Here is a 17,062-nt window from a genome sequence, read left to right on the forward strand (position 1 = left end):
GAAGGCTGAACCCAAAATTAAATATGACAGCCTGGAGGGGGCAAAGACAGAATCTGGACTAAAAGAAAAAAATACATATGACCTACATAGGATTGCCAGTCTAATAAAAACATAAACAGAGACAAGGATTAGAGGGACAAGATGAACCTGCATAGGTTAACATACTAGTAGATGTTAGAACTGATAGAGAAATGAAAGGCAAACGACTTTATATTGGACAACAATGGATAATTATCAAAGGCAGCACAGTTAACATGGGTGAAACACAAGATGAGAGAAATAATTCATAAGACAGTAATGGACACAAATTTGTCAGGCTCCAATGTATGTAATAAGATCTGGAAAATTTGGGATTTTTGCCAGGAAATGTCTCCATAAATATTTTTATATGTAAAATTGATTACACAAAATGTTCTGAAGAACAAGGGGGAATGATGGGGGTGCTATAAAGGGGAAATAGGAAAATGGGAATATATCTTTAGGAGGTGCCATAGATAGGAAAATAAGAAGTGGGGCATACAGAGCTTTCTAACAAAGTTGAAAAATTCATAGGTAAATTTTACACAAAAATTAATGATGTTGAGCTGGTGATTGGGGTTTAAAATTCCCTAAAGAGACTCAAATCTGGTGATGTTAACAGCAAAAAAAGCTGAGTTCTGACTTTAAAATTCCCTAAAGACAACTTATAATAACACTAGTGATGTTAGCAGCAAAAAAAAAAGCCACCATATACAAACAGATAATCCACAATGGAAACTGATAATACTAGATGAAGTTAGAAAAAAATAACTGATTATAGACTCATATACGATTACTAGGCTAATGACCCCAGGGGCTTTTTTCAGCATAGCTATGCTTTCCAAGGTGAAAATCAAACCCTGCAGCTTGTGTCTGTGAGATAAACATTGTATTCATTAAGTCAATCCACAAATATAGCAAAGTATGAAGGAAAATCAGACAAAAGTGGCTGCTCTGGGACCAGGCTAACAGTACATCAAAACAGATGGGTCCAAACAGAGTAGCAGAGTGTAATAATTCAGACTAAGACTTGAGCTGTGAAGAGAGGAAAGTGAATAAGATTAACTATAAGAAATTGAATTAATGGTTTAATAATGGATTATCATATTTTAAACAGCAAAAATCAAATGAAGTAATAGGAGTATTATTATTTCTTAAGACATTTAAATATAATCAGCATGGCCAGAGTGATAAAATATTGCTTAATGGACTCTTGTCACAGGTTCAGTCTTTTGGCCACTGATGAAAAAAAAAATGAAGGTGACCCTTATATAAACAATGCTGTTCTTTAAAAAATGAAAGTAAATAAAAATACTGCATGACAGAAACTGCGACCTCTGCAATATAAACTGGCTTTCAGTGAATAATCCTATACCCTTCTAGGCTCTGAAGGAATTTCATTGATTAGTGTCCATTTCCAACTTTCCTTTATTAAAAGTGCTTTTGGCAAAACATGCACTAACTTGCTGGAATAATATCCTAGCTAATATCAAACATTTCAGTGATGTAGTTCAGCTCAGGCAGGAAAAAAGATCATATGCTCAAAGATAGTACATGTACTTGTTTTACAGATCTTGATTAACACATACTTTTTTGCTTCAGATCTTTGCACACATGCAGCCATGAATGCCAGCCATCCTTTGTTACACATTGCAGCTAACATACTCTCTAGTCATTCTCAACTTTTTGGCAAAAATGTACTTTGCATGTACATTTTCTGAATAAATCTCCATTGCTCTCCCCTTTAAAAGTAGTATCTCAAATGTATGCAATGTATACTGGCTAAATGGCTCATGTTTTGTTGCAAATTCAACCTGTATTCTTTGTTAAGATTGTTTCATTTCCCACTGCCTATTGGCCCAGGTCATGGGTGAAGAGACTATATAAACTAATTCACTTGCATGGTTAACAAATGTAATAAATAAATACAGAAAGCATACAAGAACACCCACAAAAATGATAAAGAGTGCCAGAAATCTCTTGCAGAAAATATTGTGAATCTTTTCAGACATAGAGAGCCCTGATAGCATTTACCAAACACAATAAAAACAGATCATTCCTTTACCTATGTACTTTCATCTACATTTCCATTGTTAAAGAAAACAGTGTGCTGTCTAATTAAGCTTAAAACAAGGTATTACACTCAAAGTTAGCAACTGATGTTTCCTTACTCTTTTTTTAATCTTTTTTTTCTGCCTTCCCATGTGTGATGACCATCTTCTCCTTCCTCTGATACAATGACTATTTATTCCCCACCATCACTGCAAGAGCTAGCTGCGGTGGTGGTGCGGTAGCATTGTCGCCTCACAGTAAGACATTGTCCTGTTTGATTCCCAGCTAAAGCGTCTTATGTGTGGAGACATGCGTGAATGGGCGTACCTTCATTGAAGGTTGTGCGTCAGGCCTGGCAAGTCGGTACGTAAAAATCTACTGCCAATCATTAGCGGACCGGAGTTCCGCTGTGGCGACCCCTAACCGGGAAAAGCCGAAAGATACAACAACATCACTGCAAGAGCTAGTTGGAGTACAGATACTGTCCAGATTTTCCATTTTATTTCCACAACTCCACATCTCAGAAACTGATCTGAACACTTGCAGATTTGGGAACCTGCTAATCCTTCCCATGTGCCTGGATGCACTCCTACACAAACAAGATGAAGTTCCTTACATGACCACAGTTTGTCAGAGTCAGGTGTACATCCCTAGCTCATACACTGCAGCTAGGCAGACTGTTTCCCTCCCCCTAGGATAGGTTACCCAGACTCAGCTACACATTCTCACCCCCCCTTGTCGGCCTCTCCACCTGGGTCACTAGTTGATCACAGGCTTTTGCAGTGAGGGTTTTATCCTTCTGTAACACACACAGCTAACTTTTGGCACATTATTTGTTCATTATTTTAATCAGTTCTCTGTCTCACTGTATTACCTGTATCCTGAGTTTTCTTGGGACATCCCCAAAAGGCTCAAGCTGCTCTGCATGCTTGCTGACACACTCCAAGTACTCTTCACTGAACTGGTACTGCTGGTTCACCAGTTCAAACATTCGTTCCAGTAAGCGGGTCCAAAATTCAGAAAGGGTCTCATCCAAGTTGACCTTGGCTCCCAGGTAGTACTGGTGCAGCTCTTTGTAAAGCTCCTCAAAGACCCGTGCATTCTGAGTGTACAGTCTGCCATAAGTCTGTGTAAACATCTGATTCATTACAGTCTCGGAAATGCCAATCAACTCCCGAAAAAACTCTGGCGAGTGCAGACAAAAAGAAAGAAAACAGTGGCATTAATAGATAAATAAATCACATTGTAAATACTTTATACATACAATTTAAATAAAATTAGCAATTATTCTACAGCCTCTACATTACTTTTCCTTACAAGTACTACTGAACATAATAAAAGTCACTATGCAGCATCCAAATCCTTACATGTATCATGCCTCAAGTGATCATGGTGGGTTGTAATACAGAGAAATCCTTCTAACATGAAAACTGCATGGAGGAGAAGGAAACATGTCTTGAATCAAAACAGTGTTAGTGATATTTATATATTTTTTGGGGGGGGGGTGCTTGTACAAGAAGGGCACAGTAAAATTAAGGGCCACTGTTTGAAGAAAATCTGATGACTGACCAAAAGTAGAGTAAGAACCACACCTCCCCAATCCCATAGGAGGTGACCACATTATAACCTGGTACAATCACGTGGAAGGTCGCACACAAAAAGATCAGAGGCAGCAACACCCCCACCCCCACCCACCGACACGCTGCTTGTCTAAAGACATTTTATTTGTTAAGTGAGCATCAACTGCTTTAACTTTTAGTTGATGAGCTCATATTCAGTATTGACTGATCCTCTAGATCCATTTATGTTAGCCAGTCATCTGACAATTAACAGCTTCTTCTGTAACTTTAAACTGGAATCTCGTTTCTAATATAAAATCATTACTGACCTTTGCTGCATTTCTCTAAATTTAGCTTTCATTGTATATGTTTGTTTTTTATTCCTGAAAAATACTACTTGCTTAATTCTAGTGTGTTGTACATGAAATGTAACTTCTATTAGTATCACAGCTGGGGTAGGAAGGGGAGACTTTCAGACTACACTGAAAATTCACCCTCCGGTCTGGCCCTCATGTCTCTGATACAGGCTGACAGTAAACATTCCCTAACTAACATACCGCAACTAAACCTTTAGCAACCTCCTAACTAACACAATCCCTCCAAATAGATGTCCATGTAACATGGGAACACAACTGGATCGGGTTCCAATGCTAGGCTTAAAAAGACCCTGGTGGTCATTAGTCTAGTATACAGCTATGAACCTACAGTCAGCAAAATACGCACACACATACATACACAAAGGAAGGACGTATACTGTGATTGCAACACCAAATCATCATAAACTGCTGAATACACAAAGAATGAAAGTATTCTGACATTGCTACAGAGATGTAAAAACTATGCATAAATGTAAACTGGCTCTCATGGACAATGTGTGACCAGTAAATGTCAAAAAAGAGCTGTCAACTGAAGAAAGTTAAACACATTAACAAGAATAATGAATTAGTAGTTTAATACAAATATGTGCTAATGGCAGTACACATGGCCAAATACCGATATACAAGTACTAACAATATTTACGTTTTCAAGTGATTCTTCTGCAATGGATGGAACAGTTGGGTATATCGTTCAGACCCTCACACACAGATCTCAAAGACTTTGAGATCCTGGGCTCAGAGTGTACATACTTCCTACACTCTGCACTTGGCAAACATGTATCAGAGCTAAGAGACACAGACTTCCCTAGGATTCTCAGCTCTTACTTGACTCAAACATGAGACTGCACGTAATAGGAAACAAACTATCAAAGTTACACCACAGAATGGAAGTGTGGACTTTTCTTAATTAGTAGTAAACTGCTTCTTTTCGAACTGTTTCACTTTCTTTACCACCCTTTTTCTAAATTTGATTACATCCTGCAGTTCTGCTAAGCACTTGTCAAATGTGACATGCAGTTTGTTTATATAATTCCATTCAACAACAATCTCTCTCTCTCTGCTATCCATGTACAACCTGTATATCCTTAATCCTTGAATATTAGCCTATTGTAACCACTTCAGTGTGGAGCTTTACTGTCCCGGTCTTATCCACAAGAGTGTTTGCCAGCAGGACTAACCAAATCAATAAAGGGCAATCAACCAATCAATTAGGAGATGAATCAGGATTTCCTACCACTTCTATTAAAGTACCTGAAGGTGTTTAAGCATTGAGGCTCTAACACTGGAAAGAGGATGTATGGAGGAAAGAAGGCATCTACTACCAAAAGCACTGCTGAAGATCAGCTAATGTGGTGAGTACTCACACATATCCAGTGCGTCTTAACTGAATGAGCCTTCTGCAGTAGGTGAAACAAATGCATAAAATTCCAAGAAGTGTTTGAAAAATAAGCCCAAAGTGAGAGGAGATGAAATACTTCAGGGAGTGGAGGTTCAAACTAGAATATTTGGTAAAGGTATGCATGCATCCAACTAAATGGATGAAGCACAAATGCCAGTCAAGGACACATCCCTAAAATGTGCAGCAGAAGCAGCCGACTCCCCTGATAGAGTGTAATCATAGTGGCCAAGATTGGCCTAATGGTGACAAAAGACAATGTAGATGGGTAAGGCTTATTTATTAACTGCAAACCCTTACCAGGGGCAAGGGAAGTAAACAACTGTTCCAATGTTTAAGGTTGATGAAACTGACAGAAGTAAAACAGTATGAATCTATGGATAATCAAAGTATGGACATGGACATTCAAAGTATGGACATGGACATTCAAAGTATGGACATGGACATTCAAAGTATGGACAATACTTCTACTCTCAAAAGAAAGATGGTAAGACAACAGACTGGCTCAGAAACCATCTTATTACTTTAAACACCTTTAATGAATCATCACTTGTGACATACACAAACTTACACTTACACAAAACTAATCACATTGTATTAAATTAACATCAACAAACATTATACTTCATATATATTACTATATATCATATAACATAAGCAACATTACATAAATGATTCAATTCCTGCTCCCTTTTTTTAAACAAGAAACATCTATATTAAAACCATCACTTACAACATAAGCAATCGTACATTTATATAAATGACAACGAACCACACCAACACAATCCTAGTTGCAAGCATTTTATATCACAAACCATACCGACACACTTCCAGTTGCAAACATTATACATCACTTATAATCTACCCAATCATTTTCAGTCAAACATCACATATATCTATCTCATTTAAGTCCTGCCTTCTTTTAAACCTCATTCCCCCCTGTATGTACTGTTCCCACAATTCCCATTTTCCCTATGTAGTTCGCTCCTACCTTTTCCTGAAGATCATGATTCCAGTTGTTTTATCTCTGTTACTACTTTCACTACTTTTAATATATTTGTTGGTTTTGATTTCCATTTTCTAGTAATTGCTTTTTTGGCAGCCACATAATTAGACACAGCAAGGCCTTACCATGTCTAGGCAATTCCGATTCTGGATCATAGCGCAGAAGGCTCAGAAACCATCTAATTGAAAAAATGAGGTTCTGTCTAGACAGACACCTAGTTTTTGTAGAACATTACATAAGGCTCTATTCAGAAAACAGCCTGCAGATCATAAACTCAGCAGGATGTCATGATGGTTACCGTGAAATATATCATTCAAGACAAAAACTTCTCAGATTCACCAGACCAAACAGCTTGAAATATGGATGCAACAGTACACCTATCATGAAATTCATATTATTATTCTGAGTTGGGAACAAATGTTCAGTGGAAGCCAGAGATGATGATTGTCTTCAAAGACTGCTTAGTCAGTCTATGGCAAACCATATTTCTGTCCTTCATTAAATTATGACAGCCAAGAGGACCAAAAAAAATATTTAATAATTGTGGAGTAACCGAGCTCTAGATCAATACATTTAAGGTAGGCAAGGTAAGCCTGGAGATTTACAAACTCAAGGTGCAGAAGATGCTACTCTGCCCACATGGAGTACCATTTACACTTGGCTTTGTGATGGGAAAAAGATAAGTGTATGAAGGCACTTTCAGCAAGTGCCAATACTTCAAAGTAATGTTGCTAATAATGGATTTTGTACTTTTCCCCACTATTGTGTGACTATGGAGTCAAAAATATACTTTAAGGTTCAGTGAAAAAGGTTTTCAGTGAGATCATTTCATGGTGCTGTCATTTGATGACATTTTCTTTGGTGAGTTGACATGAATTCACCTAAGTGGGGTGCTCCTTGAATCCTCCAAGTCATTCAAGATCTCCCTGGGGAAATCATTTCTTGAATAGTCACTACTGCAGCAGCCATGCTTTATGCTAGAGGTCATCATCCATGATAGAGAAGGAGCCCTGGGCCCTTGGAATGAAGTCACATTTATAGAAGCTAAGACTGAAACGGACTACAACCAAACTACTATAGGCAATCACAATGAGAATGAACTTTCTCCTCTTTGTACGAAACTCTGCTAGCATATGATGGTTCAGAAGGAATGGATAGCTTTACAAAGGGACAACCAACAAGTAAACATAAAATGCATCCCTCATTCAATCCCAACTATGCATCTGGTTGCAGCACAATCAGGAAGGACTGCATTCTCTCTGATGGGAAACACTTTCAGGCACAGCCCCACTGTGAAAGACAACCTACATAGTGGGCTGGTGAAGTTATAAATAAAAGAGGAGGCTTGGACTGCGAGCTAAAATGTATTCCAGGTCATTCAGTTCAACTAATGTGTGGCTCATTACCAGTAATATGTCTCTGTTGGTAGTCCATTCAGAATGTACATTAATCCATGCAAGCCTTGAAGTAAGAACTGTCCTTCCCAGTTGCTCAATTACCAAACTACAGCCAGATTATCCAGTCTCTCAAAGACAAGCTTAAGCTTTAAGATTACTTCTGTATGCAAAGGCAGAAACACTGCCTTCATTTAAAGGATATCAAGGTGGAGATGTTTTTCCAGGTGACTCCATCCACAGAAACAGGAGATCCAAACTGTGCTCTCCATCCCTCCCACTCCCGTTGACACACCCAAAGTAAGGCGTAGAGAAATGCAGAACCCATCATCAGAATGTCAGTCAAGATCCACAATCCTTACAAAAAGCAAGAACCATCCAAAACAAGGAAGCAATCCAAGAGCAAATTATGACTTTGCAGCCACTGGCACTGAGCCATCTAATGCAAGATCCACAGCTAAAGCTGTCAGCTAATTGGTTTACGCATATGCAGTAAGAAGAAGAATGAACATGGCTACCAGTTCCACCTTTACTGTGCAAGTAAATCTTTTAATGAAGGTGATATAACAGTAAATAATAATAATAATAAAAAAAGAAAAGTAGAAAGTAAAATCTAAACAATCAATATAATAACAGCAATTATCTGTCTTAGGAACAAAACTTGATAGGACACCTAACTACCAGCAAGTGTAACGAAGAGTGCGCTGCAGCTTATAATGCTTCCAATACTTCCTTCTGAAATGTAGACACTCAGATTGAAAACCTTTTTGAATATACTGCCACCACTAATGAATCTGTGAAGCTGAAGTAACAAATTAAAGGAAGATGCCAATGCTGTGCCCACAAAATACATGCCCTTATATAAAAAGATACCTTTTCACTGCAGTAAAACTTATGAGTGTAAGACACAATGTGAGTGTCATTAAATGGTATTCCTGAGGAGCTCCCAAAACCTAAATGCAGCTGAAAACCACAAGCCCAACCTGAGAAAACAAATGATGCAGGTTTTCACTATTTCAACATGTAGCAATACACATGGTAACAAAACATCAACTTCTTTAAAAAAAATCTACTTCCTTCTTATCTCAAAGAAGACTGAGTTGTAGTTCAGGTTCTGTATCATATAATTTTTTTTGGGGGGCGGCTGCCTTAGCACTAACTGTTCAACCTTAGCCTCCAAATGAGCTTCATACCAAGTGATTGGAGGACAGCAACTGTTACAACCCTGTGCAAGAAAGGGCCAGCTACTGACCCAGGTAAAGTACAGTTGTGTAAAATTTTACAGCAACAGTAGATGTCCTTGCCTTCACCACTGCAGTATTCATCATGTATGGGGATTCCCTGCGGTGGAAGCCTGACATCTGGCCAGTCTACCAAAGCCTACCATTGCTTTAAGGTAAGTTGAACATCACCCAAATGCTCTTCGAATAGCACAGGGCATAAAGGTGATGTTCAAGCATAACATCCTCAGAACTGATTACCCCAGTAGAAACACCACTCCAAGGAAAACCAAAGAGAACCTGCACATCCACGAAGGAAAAAGACTAGGGGGATGGATGGAGGGAGTGAATACTGCAGCGGTAAAGGCAAGGACATCTACTGTTATGGTAAGATTTTGCACAACTGTACTATGTCCTTACATTCACCACTGCAGTGTTCATCACATATGAGAGATTGCCAAAGCTCAAGTAGAAACTTGTGGGGGGGGGGGGGGTGCAAGAGCAGAGCCCTCTAAGAAGTCATGAAGAATGGCATTAGCAAAACCAGCTCTAGCTCTGGAGATACCATTCAACTTATAGTGTTTGGTAAAAGTATGCACAGAAGTAAAAGGTAGCTGGTTCAAGAATAGAAATAGTGTCTAGGCCCTTGAAAAAAGTACCAGAAGAAGCCACACCTCTAACTGAATGACCCTTTACAGAAGAAGGAAGGCTCTTGCTTTGTAAAGTGTAACAAAAAGAAAGAGCCTTTGAAATCCACGTAGAAATAGTTTGCTTGGAAACAGCTTATCCTAAAGACCAAGGATGAAAGGAAACAAACAACTGATCAGATTTTCTGATAGCTTTAGTCTTATCCAAATAAAATCTGAGCTGTCTATGCAACACCCTCTCACTGTCATAATGTGGAGAGGGGAAAAAAGTGGGCAAATTAATAGACTAAGTGACAATTCATTAACTACCTTAGGCATAAAAGAATGATTAGTACGTGCGGACACCCTGTCCTCATGGAATATCAAAAAAGGCGGACAAGCCATAAGGGCTTGTAACTCAGACACCCATCTTGCAGTAGTAAGAGCTAACAAAAGAACTGTCTTCTAAGAACAATGTTGCAAGGAAGCTGAAACAGCAGGCTCAAAAGCAGCTCGAGTCAATTTCTCCAGAACAAAATTAAGATCCCAGGGAGGAGGAACAGGATTCCTGTGAGGACTAATATTAAGGACGGCTTTAAGAAATTGTTTAGCCTCAAATCTAGAAGCTAAAAGAGGAGCTAAAGGCAGACAAGCAGAAAGAGCTGATAAGTGGGCCTTAATAGAAAATAGGCCAAACCAGCATTGAGCAACTCACACAAATAAGAGAGAAACAAAAGAACATCCACAGTAAGTTGGTTACGAGAGAGATACCAAATACAAAACCTCTTCCATTTAGATAAGTAGTATTTTCTACTTGTAGGCTTCCTGGCCTCCTGAAGGACCTGCAGCACATCCTCACAAAAAGGTGTCTCTGAAGAATCAAATCCCTATCACCCACAGTATCAGCTGAAGCATGGAGAAGTGGGGATAGATGACAGATCCCTTGTCTTGTGTGAGTAAATTCTCCCTGTGAGGTACTTGCCATGATTGCCCCTGGCTTGATGCAGAAGTATAGGGAACCAATGCTGTCTTGGCCAAAAGGGAGTCACCAACAAGATTATGGGAGCATCCTGTTGAATTTTGAACAGGACTTTCAGAATGAGAGGAAGGGGAGAGAATGCATAAAGAAACATCCCCTTCCAAGAAAATGAGAGAGTGCCCTCCTTCCACACCAGAGGACCTGGGACTCTGGCACAAAACAGAGGAAGTTGATTGTTTAGAGAGGAGGCAAAGAGATGTACTCGAGGAGTACCCCACTGGTGAACAATGTCCAGAAACACATCCCTGTGAAGCATCCATTCATGGGATTGAGTGACGTACCTGCTCAAAGTGTCTGCCACAATGTTTTGATCTGAAGGGATTTAAACTGCCCGAAGAGTCACTTAATACTTGACAGCCAGATCCCATATCAGAAGAGACAACCGACAAAGAAGGTAAGATCTTGTTCCCCCCTGTTTGTTGATATACCCTCCCTCCATCTCACTTATTCTCCTTACAATAACAGCTTTTCTCTCTCTGTCTTCCTCTTCCAGAGGACCCTCAGCAGGGATGCACAGGTCCCCTTCCTCTAACCTGGTCCCTTGCTTAAGATTCATCTATGGGGCTCCTATCTTCTAGGGGCAAGAAAAAATGATGTCATGGTGTCGGCTGGCTCCCTTTATACCTAACCATCCCGATGTTAGGATAGGGAGTCTGCCAGCTCACGGGGGAGGGAGTTTTTTACTGTGGTGATTGGGCCAACCAGGGGCTTTCGAAGCAGGAACTCTCATAAGTCAGGACTGCAACAGTGAAGCATGAAAACATCAGAAGGGCAACTAGAGAAGTGATGCCCTCTAGGAATAAGTACATATAACAATATAAAATACTTTCTTAGAAACCTTCTTCAGTGTGTTAATCACTCATTTGGTTGGTGTAGACTCTTTGAGTAACTTGTTTACTAAGTGGATGACACACATGCGACCCTTAGTATAACATGGGCTTAATAAGTCAATGTCACATATGTTGTAAATATGTAAGGTCCCCATATCAGATTCCTGAAATAATTACAACGAAAAGTCATACTTTTAGAAAGGCTCTACAACTATAAAAGATTACAAATCCCAGAGGAGATAAAGTTCTCCACTCAAATCAAGTATAAGTCTCTATAAAAAAAATAAATAAACAAACAAAAAATAAACAGTCATCAACATATGAAGTGTAAAGGTTAATGGACTCTCAAGTCCATCCATAACTCCTTTTCCCCATTTTTGCAAATGGGGTTGGGGTGTCACTTCAACAGCGACAATCATCTAGAGTCAAGGTTTACACTGCCGGGTGTCTAGCCCTGCCATGGTGGTTCATCCACACTACACACTCACATGCATCACACCTATGACCAATTTAGCGTGTCCAATCCACCTACTGCATTTCTCTGGAATGTGGAAGGAAACGTACTGATACCCTGTAGCCTTCAATGAGCTACACCTTAAGCTAGATACTTTGTGAATACTCTTGGTACAGCGGGTAGTCCAAAGGGTAAAAAAAGAGAACTGATGTGATCCAGACACGTGAAACCTTTAGAATCTTTAAATCTAGTATTACTAGGAAACTTGAATGAGGAAGAAGAGGTAAGAGATTATGAAGTGACATCATTTTGAACTTTATGATAGTGCCCAACTAGTCTCCAAGCATTTTCTTTCTTTGGCACTAAAAGCATCCTTGAATAAAAAGCATTCCCAACCTGGCAAGGAGGAACTGATTCCATCACTCCCTGAAACAGCATGTGTTTATGTACAGGGGGAATAAGAGTCTGGTCTTATCTGTTGAAGGAAGAATTACGCCCTGAAAAGGAGGGATTTCCTCCTACTGCCATCTGTAAATTTGAATGATCTAGAGAACACATCTGTCAAACTCTCTCTAGCCAAAGAGAAAAATGGAGGACTTTCTGGATTGGAAAAGGGACTGCCAGGGTGGGGGATGGGGATGTGGAGGGGGGGGGTCAAGATCCTTAAACAGTCGCTCAGACTTGTTGGACTTTCCTTGGTTATGGGAAGGGGGGTACTGAATTCATTCTGGAGCTCCTTTGCCATTTCTTCTTAAATATCTGTTTACTCGCATTTTGTCAAGACTGTTTATTTTGTTTTTTTCACAAAATTGGATGAGGAGTTAAAGAATCCCTTTAAAAATTTTGGAAATGGAAGGCTGAAAATTCTTAGATACCCTGTATCAACTTACCCCTCTCATCCTACTTTTTGATAACCACTGAAGCAGAGGAAACAAAAACTAAATCTTTAGGGAGAATTTAATATATTTTCATATCATCTGGGACATTCTGAGAATGCAGTATGGCAAACATCATCAAAATATTGCCAGTCGCCATAGCCCTGAAAAAGTATCAACTGAGTTATACAAAGACTGTATACAATGAGTAGTGAAGAAACTAAATTATGTAAAGACTATTCTTCCTCCACACAACAAGAAACTGCAGACAAAACATTCCTCATACTTTCACAATTACTTAAAATAAAACTTTAACATACGAGCCTGACAATTTAAAATTCTGAAAATCAAAGTTGAAGCAAAATACACTTTTTCCAACACTGACTAATAATCTTCCCATCATGAGAATGAGTATGATTTGAATTAACCAAAGGTTAACTAAAGCTATAACTGCTGAGTCAGGTTTGGGAAGAATGTACAAAAATTTTAAAAAGACTGTGGGACTTTATACATTCTAGCTGCCTTATTTACCGGCAGCATGTCAGGAAAACTACAAGAAGTGGCACACACAACCTCAAGAGCTGACAGAACTGGGAGAAATTGGTAAAGGTTCTGGAAATTCCTTCTATAATAACTCAAATTATTTTTCTGAGGGCCTGAGAAACCTCAGTGCTTCCTACGGAAAAAACTGACACATTCTGGAAATAGTCTCACAGAAAGAGACCCCTCCCCCACAAGGAGAATTCGAAACTGAGCTTTCCTCTGAGTCTAACTAAAAAACTGAGAAGAAAACCCTGTATCTGGCCCTTCATCTTCCTGTCCAGACTTGGAATCTCAAATCTTTTCAGGAAAACAGGTATCTCCTCTTTCTTTTACCAGAAACCACCTTATGAAGAGATCAATAGCCTGAATTAAACCCTGAGACAGACCTAGTAAACCTCTCCTGTCTATGGAAATTTGTGGAGGAGTAGATACATGTTTAGTTTTCGGTTTCTTTTTTGACAGAAAAAAATGGGACCAACAGTGTTACTAATGGCAGTAGCAGCAGCTTTCATAGGGATAAGCACACCATTCTGACAAACCTGAGAAGTCTTCCCTGTTCCTTCTCCCATGACTAACAGTAGACCTCTCTTGCCCACTGAGGGACCCCAACAATGCAGCATACATAACCAACTCCCAGTACATACTGACTGTAGGTGCTATACCAGAAGGATCTGGGGGTAAAAAGTGACTGGTCTGAAGAACAAGTTATGGCAGAGCAGTGTCACTCACCTGTGGCTGAGGCAAACTGCTAGTCTGCTGTGGTGGCAAAGGCTGTTTGCTTAACTTTTTCTTTTTGTGGCTGGAAAAAGGACAGACCATGACACCACTAGTTTGTCCCATGGATAAAAAGAAAATGGTACCTCTCTCCCAGAGAAAACGAGCAGCAAAAGCTGGTAACAAACTGACACCTTTTCCTCACAAAACACAGTAAAAAAAATAGCTTAAAATAATTTGCCAGCCCCAAAACGTAAAACAAATAGTTTCTCCATGGAAAACAACTTTCAAACTGACAGGAAAAAAAGAGTGCGCCCGTTTAAAAGTAAACTTACACTCCTAACTTAAAAATAACTTTCCTTAACAGGTAAGTACAATAGAACAACAATTTGTATAATTTGGAAGGTGTTATCCCAAAGGGACCTTATCTGTCCAGCAAAGGAATAACGCAAGCCAACCACTGATACACGAAAACTCACAGTGGAGCACACTCTTCAGCAGCAGTAAAGCTCTGAAAGGCTTGGCACCAAAACTTGTCTTTTCAATCAGCTCAGCTCGAGCTGACTAACAGTTTGTGCATGTGGAAGGTGCCTTGAAGCTACCATAAAAGTTTGTAATACTTCGCAAAAGCAACAACATTTCATGTGTTAATGGTGCTAAAATTTTGGGGAAAAGAAGTCACTTCCCACTGACAAAGATGAGTTCAATATGCAAGACTGGGAACATGACAAATGTAATGCAAAAAGCATAGTGTCAAAAAAATGGCTCAAACAAGATTATCAAAAAAATTAAAAAGCCATACTGAGCAAGTAATCAATTCTGATGAAGTCTCTTACAGCTTGAGCCAAAAGCGCTTAACCTTTCATATGTTTTATGTTAAGAAATAGTTTTACTTGCCTTTGGATTCTGGATTTTTTGGATACTACTGGCATTTGTATTGGATGTAGCGCAGTCGCGTGGGGTCAGTTACTTGCTCAAGATGGCTTTTTAAGTTTTTTGAAAAGACTGAGAACACATTTACCTCCTTAAGCCACTTTGGAACCACGTAAATCAGGTAAAGTTCTGAGATTATATAACCTTGTCAGAAGCTAAGGTCCATGAATGAAAACTGTGTGCAAACTGTTACTGTCACCCAAAGTCATGGAAGAATGTTGGTCTTCAGCTAGCTCACAGATATCAATAATTTATGCTAGTTCTAATCTGTGGTGTGGCTACTGTGGTTCTGCACTCAGAAATTATATGAGTAAGGTCACCCACTCGAATACTGCCCATCCCAGTGTTCACAATACATTCAAAGCCCACAAGAGATGTTTTAATGTCAAAAGTAGCAGAGATTAGTCCAGAAAACCTTCATTCCTAGTTGTCAACATTACATCTAAAAAGAGATTATTATCCCACTGTACTCTGTCCTTATCAGATCAATCATAGAGTACAATGCTCCCTTGCTATGTAGCTGACCAGGCATATGCAGCAACTAGGGTGACCTCAGAGGTTCCTTACAAAACGAATACAAGGCGTAACAAACCTGCCTTATGCAAAATGCCTTAAAGCCCTTTCCCTCTACTCCATCTCCTATAGATTGTTGAGGGCTGATTTATGACTGGCTGACAAGGCATCCACAAACGCAGCACTTACGAATCTCCTACATATCCTCAAGTCAAACAACACCAGGAAATTAAGGTCTGGGGACCTGAATTTTGTCTGTGACTTGAACAGAACATGCTAGAGAGACAGATATGCATCCTAGAGACTACCCCCTCCTATGGAACAGGCTTTCCGTCAATGTAAACCTGAATTTGTCTACTACCCATGTGAGGCTGCCAGCCCAGCTAGATAGAATTTTGTAAATAATTCTATGTCATTTGTGAATATTAATACGATTCATAGGCTTGTCTTACAAATGTAAGAGAACTATATATGTGTGTATTAAACTGCTGGTGCAGAAGGGTGTGTTAAACTGTAAGTTATGTGCTGAACTTCAAGAATGTAACCACAGTGTACCCTGCTGGAAAAGAGCAGAAATGTGTATAAACTATATACCTGTGCAACTGTATGGTTTCATGGTAGACGTTGGAACATACAGAGTTAACTTGCAAACTCTGAGAAAATAAGTGAATTGTTTATGATGATGTTCAACTCAGCTAGGAGACAGAATGTCTGTAGCTATAAGTTCTTTATATTGTCTGGAAAGAGAAATAATTACAGGTTTCAAATGTAAAAGTGACTGACTTCCAGTTTCAGGCAAACTTCTGAAAGATAAGTATTTTTGACACAGAGGTGCTAAATTTTAAGTTTCTGTTAGCCTGGGAACTGAAGGCACAGGTGACAAAGAATGATGTAATCTGAGATAACCCAGCAGAAATGTTTGATAGTAACTTAAGAACTAACTCAGAGAGTGAGAGTCTGTGCATTTTGTATTTGTCTTTGGATCTGACAACATCCTCTCATAAGCATTTGTCTTGCTCTGTAAGTAAGTTATTTAGGGCATAGCATCTCTTAGATATAGACAGGAATGCAGTAAAGATTAGTTTAGATTTTTACTTATTTATTTGACATTTGTTGACTGGGATAGTTCAACTGGGTAAATACCCGTTTTCAGCTGAGGCCCGGGGAGAAAAGCTCCAAAGTAATATTATATAAAATTTTATGTTACAATGAATGTATAATATAATGTAATTTTCTACAAATGCATTAACAAAAATGAAGGCAAAAGAGACATTTTATACAAATGTGTTTAAAAACAGATTATTAAAAGAGTGACAATTAGTTGAGGGATAGGAAACAGTGGTTAGATCAGCAGATTAGTAGTGCTACTCCAGGGGGGGGGGGGGTAGTGAGAGTGAACACCTAGTGAGTCAGTAGATGTGGAATGATAGTAGATGTTAGTTGAAGTGATAGTACAGCAGAGTTCCAGACTAGATAAGTAGGTTGCAGTTGAGAGTCACAATCATTACACTTG

General features: G+C 39.2%; 1 protein-coding gene across 1 annotated transcript in view; it reads right to left on the reverse strand.

Annotated features, from left to right (window-relative positions):
- Positions 1-17,062, reverse strand: part of GPC2 (glypican 2) — a 740,846-nt gene that overhangs the window by 405,952 nt on the left and 317,832 nt on the right. Inside the window, exon 3 of the mRNA XM_044077271.1 lies at positions 2,945-3,255. Coding sequence (XP_043933206.1) covers positions 2,945-3,255 — 311 coding nt within the window. The remainder of the gene's footprint in view (positions 1-2,944; positions 3,256-17,062) is intronic.

Source organism: Protopterus annectens, chromosome 7.part0 (assembly GCF_019279795.1).
Source record: "Protopterus annectens isolate FY-2018-M chromosome 7.part0, PAN1.0, whole genome shotgun sequence".
NCBI classification, from domain to species: Eukaryota; Metazoa; Chordata; order Ceratodontiformes; family Protopteridae; genus Protopterus; species Protopterus annectens.